Here is a 9,376-nt window from a genome sequence, read left to right on the forward strand (position 1 = left end):
AAAAGTGACTGGTTTCTATCTCCAGATTCTGGAGAGAGTTCCTGTAGTGTACACATCTCGGACACTCGTCCGGATCCATAAACTTTTAATGGAGTCTCCTCCCACATGGGTTAATAAAAAAAACTAAAAATTATATAATTCCTCTATAAAAACCCGCTCTGATACCATTTTAAACAAGGATCTTTTAAACTGTTTTTTGCTTAAAAGTACGTGGCGTTGTCTCACAGTCCAGACCCAGATTACAAAGTAATCTATCGGGCACGAGGAAAGTTTCCAGCCGATATACCATTTAAGCCCAATCTTATTTAGGTATAAATTGTCTTTTGTTTACAATAAAGAGTTTTAGGGGTCAGAGTGCAATAAATTTTATAATGGGGTAATTTTCGAATATCCATACTTTGGGCATGGGAAATTCCAGAAAATTTTGAAAGTTTATGTATTATGGGAAGAATCTAAAGTTAGTGTTATAAACTAGAATTTGGTCATAGTTTGTGTATTTAGGGGCAAAATACCCTAAATTTTATTTCTACACATTAAAACAAGAGTAGTGATATTTGAACACCAGGGGTACGTTACACCTGGTAAAAAATCAGTTTTTTACCTGCTTAGAGTGTGGGCCGGTTTTATGGATTTAGTATATTTACTGATTTATCCTTGATTTATTCCATCCATTTTCTTTCTTTTTTTTCTGCCATATTATTTAATGATTCTTATTAATTCGATTTTTTTTTGTTCGTTTTGTTTTTGATTTATTTGTTTTTAAATTTAATTATTGATTTGTTACCAATAATTTAGTGTTTCTTGTTATAATATTTCTAGGTTTATTTCCAGCTATTTTTTTCTAAATTAATATTATTAATTTTTTCAAAAATTATTTCTCCTAAATTTTGTGTTTAATTGTTTTTTATTAATTTGTTTCAACTAATTTTGTGTTTCTCCTTAAAATAATACTAGATTTGTTTTTGGATATTATTTTTAAATTTTTTCAAAAATTAGAGTTTTTTATAAGATAAAAATAATATTATTTATTTTTATCTAATATAAAATTATGTTATAATTTCAGATATTTATATTGCTAAAATTTTGTTATTTTTATTTGTTTCCACTAATTTGTTTCCTATTATTAATTAATTAATTAAATTTTAGGATTTGTTAGGATTGTTTTCATAACAAACCCTTGATACACAAGTAAATAAAGATTATTAGGTCCTATATTGATGGATTGGATTTATTCCAAATTCGAATTAGCCGCCCATCGTCGATAGGATTTTGCCCTAGAAATGATTCCTATGAATAAATAGGTTTCCGCCCTATTCATTCTCAAAACCTTTCGGCTTAATGACGAGTGAAAAGAAAGGAACTTTTGAGAAGAAAAAAAAATCCGGCAAGGGCAACGGGAAATCCCACATCGTCGGAAACAAAACTCCTACGACTTCCCCAAAAACACCGTCCAAAAAGCTCTTCCGCGACATACCTTCCCCGTTCCCTAAATCGTACGAGCCGGACTGTGAATGATACTTTGTCACCTTGTCTGGTAGTGGCAACAACATAAGTCTTTAGTTAGAATTGATAATAAAATGATTCATGCGATTGGACATCGAGTGAATAATTTAAATAACATATTCATTATATTATTTCAACTCTTATAATAAAGTATTAATTAATTGAAGTAAATTAGTGAATATGAGAAAAAAAAATGATTGATACGAATGTATTTCGCTCGCAAGACTATTTAACATAGACTTGAATGAAAAACTATGTATTATTGTAAATAATACAATGAGGTGAAATGATTCATATGGTTCATATGAATATATTTCGCTCGCAAGACTATGTAACGAAGTCGATTCAATTTAGTTATTCGTTATAAAATAAAAGTTTATTGATTAATTTAAGTTAAATTAGTGAATTTGAGGATAAACGTAATAAAATGAGGTGAAATGGTTCATATGAATATATTTTCGCTCCCAAAACTATGTTTAACAAGTCGATTCAATTATTCATTATAAAATAAATATTTATTAATTATTTTAAATTAAATTAGTGATTTTGAGGAAAAATATAATAACAGGAGGTGAAATGGTTGATATGAATGTATTTCGTTTGCAAGACTATGTATAACAAGTCGATTCAACTATTCGTTATAAAATAAACATTTATTAATTATTTTAAGTTAAATTAGTGATTTTGAGGAAAAATATAATAAGAGGAGGTGAAATGGTTGATATGAATGCATTTCCTTTGCAAGAGTACTATGTATAACAAGTCGATTCAACTATTCGTTATAAAATAAACATTTATTAATTATTTTAAGTTAAATTAGTGATTTTGAGGAAAAATATAATAAAATGAGGTGAAATGGTTGATATGAATGTATTTCACTCGCAAGACTATGTATTACAAGTCGATTCAACTATTCGTTATAAAATAAATATTTATTAATTATTTTTAAATTAAATTAGTGATTTTGAGGAAAAATATAATAAAATGAGGTGAAATGGTTGATATGAATGTATTTCACTTGCAAGACTATGTATAGCAGGTCGATTCAACTATTCGTTATAAAACTATATAACATATACTTGTAGACAATGTATTATAATATAGTATTGAAGTCGATTTGATAATTAAAAAAAATGAACTACTATAGTGTAAATAATGAAGTCGAAATAATTATACTCAATGAAATGAAGTTGAATTAATTAATTGAATTAAATTAGTGAAGTTTTAATAAAAAATGAATCATATGATGGGGTTTTTCTCGGAAAGCTATATAACATATACTTTATTAAAAGCGATATAATAGTAAGAAAATGAACTACTATAGTGTGAGTAATGGAAAAAAAAATTAATTCAAGTGAATCATACAATGGGATTTTGCTCGAAAAACTATATAACATATACTTTATTTGAATATATTATAATGAAGTATTGTAATCGATATGATGATAACAAAATGAACCACTATTGTGTGAGTAACGAAGTCGAAATAGTTATACTCGATGAAATGAAGTTTAATTAATTAGTGAAGTTGTAATAAAAATAAATTTTATAAGATATATATAATGAAGGAAATTTTATTAAAGTATAATCAATCCTACGTAGAGATTTTGCTCGGAATCTATATAACATATACTTGAATACAATGAATTATAATATAGTATTAAACGCGATATAATAATAAGAATAATTATACTCAATGAAATAGAGATGAATTAATTAATTGAAATAAATTAGTGAATTTGAAAAAAAAAATGAATCATACAATGGCATTTTGCTCGGAGAACCATATAACATGTAATATAATACAATACTTTATTATAATATATTACAATAAAGTATATGTAATATTGTTTTTCGAGCAAAATCTCATCGTGTGATTCAGTTGAAAATTTTCTGTTTCGCTACTCACACTATAGTAGTTCATTTTCTTATTATCATATCGCTTTTAATAAAGTATATGTTATATAGTTTTCCGAGTAAAATCTCTACGTAGGATTGATTATATTGTATTTTTGCTTTCAACTTCACTAATTTATTTCAATTATGTAATTAAACTTGATGAACGTTGAGTTTAATTATTTCGACTTCAATAAAATATTATAATACATTCTCTTAAAGTATATGTTATATAGTTTTCCAACCAAAATTGCATTGTATTCACAATTTTTTTTTGAACTTCACTAATTTATTTTAATTAATTAATTAAAATTTATTTCCTATTGTTATATAGCATTTACTGGATTATTATAATACATTTAATCCAAGTATATGTTATTTATTTTTTCAATCGATGCCCCATCATATGATTGACAAACATGGTTTTCGTACCTCAATATCGCATGAATTGTTGTCATTTCCCCCCATGAATTGATTGCTAATATGTGTTTGTATCCCAATTTTGAGTTTTGTTGAGTTTTAATTCCTTGGTGTAGTTTTGGAGTGATTTCAGGGAAAATCAAGAATTAATTGGAGGATTTTGAAGACATGAGATCGAAGTACGTCTCGAGAGGAATCCGTGAGCGCAAACGGCGACCAAATCCGAGTCCGGACGAGGGAGAACGGAGCAAAACGAGCGGACTGTGCAAAACGCCCAGTACCCCGCGGTCACCACCCGCGGCCGCGGGGTAAGACCGCGGGTCAGCTGTTCCCGACTCAGGAGACACCCGCGGTCACCAACCGCGGCCGCGGGGTGGGACCGCGGGTCCCCTGAGCATCCCCCACGTTTGAAGGCCGCGGACGCGGGCCGTGACCGCGGGAAAAGGGCGGGGCTCCCCCAAATGGACCCCAAACGCGATTTTACCCTCAAAACTCCATTTTTCTCTTCCTTTCCCCATTCATTCACCACACACACCCACTTCATCTTCCCCAACTCTCCAATCCCAAACCCTAGCCTCCATTCTCTACCATTTTTTCTCTCTTCCACACACAAAAACAACTCCAAAATCAAATAAAGAAGGGGAAGACTTGGAAAGGAGCTCATCAAGACTACATGATTGAAGATCAAGATTATAGGATTTGTCTATGAATCTCTATCTCTCTATATCTTTATTTATGTTTTCTTATGACTTGAGATTTGCTTTTATTATGAATATGCTTGGCTAAAATCTCTTATCTTAGGGATTAGATTAGATGGATTTGTAATGGATTGATTTCTTTGTTCAATATATATCTTGATTGTGCTTATTGTTATCTTTTCAAGTCCTAGATTTATCTCTTGTATGATTGGTTGGCCACCTTTTGTGCATTTCTAATTTGTGATTTGAATCGGGAGAGGATAATTACAATAGATTAGGAGTTTGATACATATCATCTCAATAAACCGGGAGGTTGAGAGGTGGGTGAGGGCGTGTTGATCTTTTGTGCTCTTGGGAGTTATAGGTTAGAAATTGACCGGGGACGGCAATTATGACCCGTAATCTACTGTTTTAGTCGTCCGGGAGGGGGCTAAAACTAGTGGGGAGATCGCCCTAGATAAGTAGGCCATATCAAGATTTATATTGATTTAGATTGAAGTTCATTACGATCCATCGAAATCTAGTCCCTAGGATAACTTTCATTCGAGTCATTCCCCAATTTATTAACTAAGTTTATCTTGTTGTTATTTTATTTACTTGCTTTATTTAGCTTTGTTTTAGTTCTCAATATCTCTTCATCTTTGGTTGTCTAAATAGATTGAAAACAACTTATTAATGGTATTTAGAAGTTTGAATTCACCAATCCTTGTGGGATACGACCTTGCTTCCCTTATATTGCAACTACACCGTATACTTGCGGCGTGGTGAAAATAATTGCGAACAATGATTAATTTTATTTTTCTTTCTAACGCTTCACTAATGTGGTTGCCACTATCGGACAAGGTGGCAAAGTATAACTCACATATTATTGGTGTCTCAGGTTCAAATCCACCAAACACCTTTTTTCTTGTATTTCACTTTTTTTTTTTAAATAATCTTCGAATTTTTTTATTAAATATTTGAAAAAAATATAAAAATGAAAACAAATCTAGGAATACTTTGAAAGGAATCTCTAAATTAGTAGAAATAAATAAAATTAACATATAATTCGCAAAATAAAAAATAAAAATCGAAAAACAAAATAAATGTAGGATTATTTTATAAAAATCTATAAATTAGTGAAATCAAATCAAAGATTATTTATTGGAGAATAAAAATCTCTAAATTAGTGGAAACAAATCAAGGATTATTTTAGGATAATATATAAATTAGTGGAAACAAATCGAAGATTATTTTAGGAGAATTTCTAAATTTGTGGAAACAAATCTTGGATTATTTTTAGGAGAATATCCAAATTAGTGGAAACAAATAAAAAAATATATAATTTTCGAAAAATACAAAAAATTCAGAAAAAAAATATTTTTGAAACAATAAAAAAATAATATGTGGAAACAAAAAAAAAAAGAATATATAATTTTCGAAAAATACAAAAAATTCAGAAAAAAATATTTTCGAAACAATAAAAAAATAATATGTGGAAACAAAAAAAAGAATATATAATTTTCGAAAAATACAAAAAATTCAGAAAAAAATATTTTCGAAACAATAAAAAAATAATATGTGAAAACAAAAAAAAAAGATTTTTTTTAAAGAGAATCATAAAATTAGTGGAAACAAAATAAAACACAATTTTAGAATATAAATAAATAATTTAATCATCAATAAAAATAAATAATATTAATTTTTTTAAAAAAAGTTGGAAAATATAAGGAAACAAAAAATCGAAAAATTAGGAAACAAAAAACCATAAATTTCAAAAATCATAACACAGAAAAAAAACAAAAAACAAAATAATAAAACAATATATCTAATAAAGGATAAATTAGTAAATCAATAAATCACTAAAAACCGGCCCATTTGGACTAGTAGGAAAACCGGCGGTTTTTTGGAGGTGTATTGCACACCTAGTGTCCAAACATCATTATTGTTAAAACAAATGCCAACTTACAAATATTTTTAAGAACACTACGGGTATTGATCAGTGGGGGAGTCAGGAATTTACATTAGAGGGTTTTGAACTTATACAGGGTTTGAGGGTGATAGGCCACGGGAAAAATAATTTGGACATTTTGTACATTTTAGACAATTTTTTCTTAAAAAACAAACTTAATAATAATAATAATGAATAACATTGTCATAGATTATATAGTTCTAATACATTATAAATAACTTAAGAATAAATACTTGGTGAGCCAGTTGTTTCCGTTTGATAAAACAATAACAGTGGATTGCGACGTGTAATCATGGATTGAACACGTTGTAATATCTTCTCGTTATCAATTATTGAAAAAAAAAATATCATTTTCAATATACAGATTAAATTGTATCTGGGGTTAGCGGCGCAAGGGCAAAATATTTTTGCGTTTAAGCTATTTTGATCAATCCATTTATGTATTTACATTTTAATTTTTTATTTATGTATATATTTAAAAGAAAATAAAAAATTTGGGTTAGAGAATATTCTATTTAGTGCGATTGGTTGCAACAATAATAACAACAACAATGATGATGATGATGCATTTTTCACTTATGGGCCAATAGATGTAGTATATTTTCTAGCATAATTGATATACTTATCCTAATCCAACCCAATAATTTGTCTCTTATTTAGTTCCACTAAATTTTTGACCCAATAGTGAAGGATGTTTTTAGCTCTGAAAAGCTTACAAGCTACAGTTGATGGATTTGTTTTAGCCCATTGAGGCCCAAGTATTTATATTAGATTTCTTTGGAGTATGATAATGACCCTATGCTTATGGCCTTATGGTCCCTTATGCAATTTAATTTTCAAATACATTTGAGTAAAAATAGAAATCGAGGCGATTAATCGTGGAAAAAAACACGATCGTTTTGCGATTTTGTAAATTTGACGCCATTCTCTAAAATAATTTTTATAATGATGTAATGTTTAAATTTTGTAGCATATTCTCACATCTCTGAAAATTATTCCAATGACCAAGATATGACGTCATTTTTTGGAAGTTTCTTTTCCACGTGTGCAGCTATATAGTTGGATTCGTATTTCGTCATATTGATTTGCTTAATTTTTCATCGTTAGTCAGTGGAATATTAAAAATAACAATAAATCTATCTAGCCGTGGCTTCCCACAAATTAATTCAATAAAAATTATTTTACTGTATTTTTTTTAATTTTTTGATAATTTTTATTTTAAAAAAAATTAAAATATACAAAAATAACAAAAAAACTATGTGAAAAATACAGTAAAATAACTAAAGAAGTATTTTAAAAAATAAATTAAATAAATATTTTTTTTCTTATTTAACGAAATTTATTTACATAGCATCACACTAAAAATTTATTGTTAAGGTGGAGTATTATTATTAAACAAAACACTTTTGCTCAACAAGTACAATTCACTGTTGATATATTTATTCACAACGATCGAACTCAAACTTGGGCATTGATCATCTACATATACAACATTCATATATGATTAGAAACATGATTATTGTTTCTAGATTCATTCGTTCATGATTATTGATTCATCATATATTATATTTAGAGATTTCAACACCTACTTACAAACACAAATATTATATTTTAGAGGCTAATTAAACACCTAATTTACAAACCCAAAATTATGAGCTCCCACTTCTTCTTCTTCCTCTTAAAAAAAATGGAACTCAAATTCCCCAGAAATTCATCATCATCATCATCCACCCCTCAATTCACATAATTGTGCAGGTGTCACTGGGCCTCGTTTCGTAAATCGGGTAGCTGTCGTACCCGGGGTGGTAGGGGTAGGACCAGAGGGGCACCGACAGCGCCGGCGGCGGCGCCTCCATCTTGGCGGCGGGCTTCTCTTCCTTCTTGTCCTCGCCCACGCTCACAAGCTCCGCGTAGCCCACGCCCTTCCTCAGCTGCCGCGTGAGCTCCACGGCGTCGATGCTCTCTCCCGCCACCACCACCTGATCCTTCGACGCCCCCGCCAGCGCCGCCGATTCCACGCCCGATATCCCCACCGAAATTTTTAGGGCTTTGGATCGGGATTTCTCGTCGTTCATCGACACCCTCACCACAATCTTAATCTGCATCAAATCGGAATTAATTAAGCTGAATTTAAGCGATTTAATCAATTAAACCAAAATAGGAGTAAGGAAAGGGGAATTCCTCCAGTTTTTGTAGTAAATTACCTTCATTTTGTTGATTGATGAATGTGATGCCGACGAAAGGAGTGAGATATTTTGCGAGGAGATGAAGATTCTGTGAGAGTAGTGTGAGTAGATTTGTCCCTTGCAAGGCTGAGGAAATATGGAGTTGAGAGGGGCGTATTTATAGGGAAAGAGTCAGTCGTCACACTCATTTACACGCGTAAATTGAATTGTGTATTTTTCTTTTCTTTTTCTTTTTCTTTTTCTTTTTTTTTCTTTTTCAAGGAAGCATCATTAATAATTTATGAATATTGTTGTCCCTAAAATTTTTTGTTCGAGTGTCTCAATTTTCAACGCCTTTCAAAACATGTTTTGAATTTTCATTTTACAAAGTCTCCAACTTTCAGCTTTTATCAGAAAATACCCCGATATATAAAATTTAATAATCAAATAATGAGTCATTTCGTCGAATTCTTAAGTGAAATGTTTTTTTCATTTTATTCAATAGAACTACGTCATTCACCTGAGAATCTAGTGAGATAACTCATTATTACATCGTCAGATTTTATATAACAAGTCATTTTTTTTGAAAACTCTCAAAATCGTAGATATTTTTTGAAAAACTCCAAAAATTGGGGGTATTGAATTAAAAATGAAAAACTTAAAATCTTTTAAGAAAAAATGAAAATTAAAAATATTTTATAAAAATGGTTGAAGTTGGAAAACAAAACATGATTATTCTTGCA

General features: G+C 29.8%; 1 protein-coding gene across 1 annotated transcript; it reads right to left on the minus strand.

Annotated features, from left to right (window-relative positions):
* Positions 1–7,872: 7,872 nt before the first annotated feature.
* Positions 7,873–8,861, minus strand: LOC130985067 (heavy metal-associated isoprenylated plant protein 46-like). Its single transcript, XM_057907841.1, has 2 exons — positions 8,673–8,861; positions 7,873–8,567 (listed from the first exon to the last, which is right to left on the minus strand). Exons 1-2 carry the CDS (start codon positions 8,676–8,678, stop codon positions 8,208–8,210), a joined length of 366 nt encoding a protein of 121 aa, XP_057763824.1. The 5' UTR covers positions 8,679–8,861; the 3' UTR covers positions 7,873–8,207.
* Between the last annotated feature and the right edge of the window lie 515 nt (positions 8,862–9,376).

The sequence above is a fragment of the Salvia miltiorrhiza genome, chromosome 5 (genome assembly GCF_028751815.1).
Source record: "Salvia miltiorrhiza cultivar Shanhuang (shh) chromosome 5, IMPLAD_Smil_shh, whole genome shotgun sequence".
NCBI lineage: Eukaryota > Viridiplantae > Streptophyta > Magnoliopsida > Lamiales > Lamiaceae > Salvia > Salvia miltiorrhiza.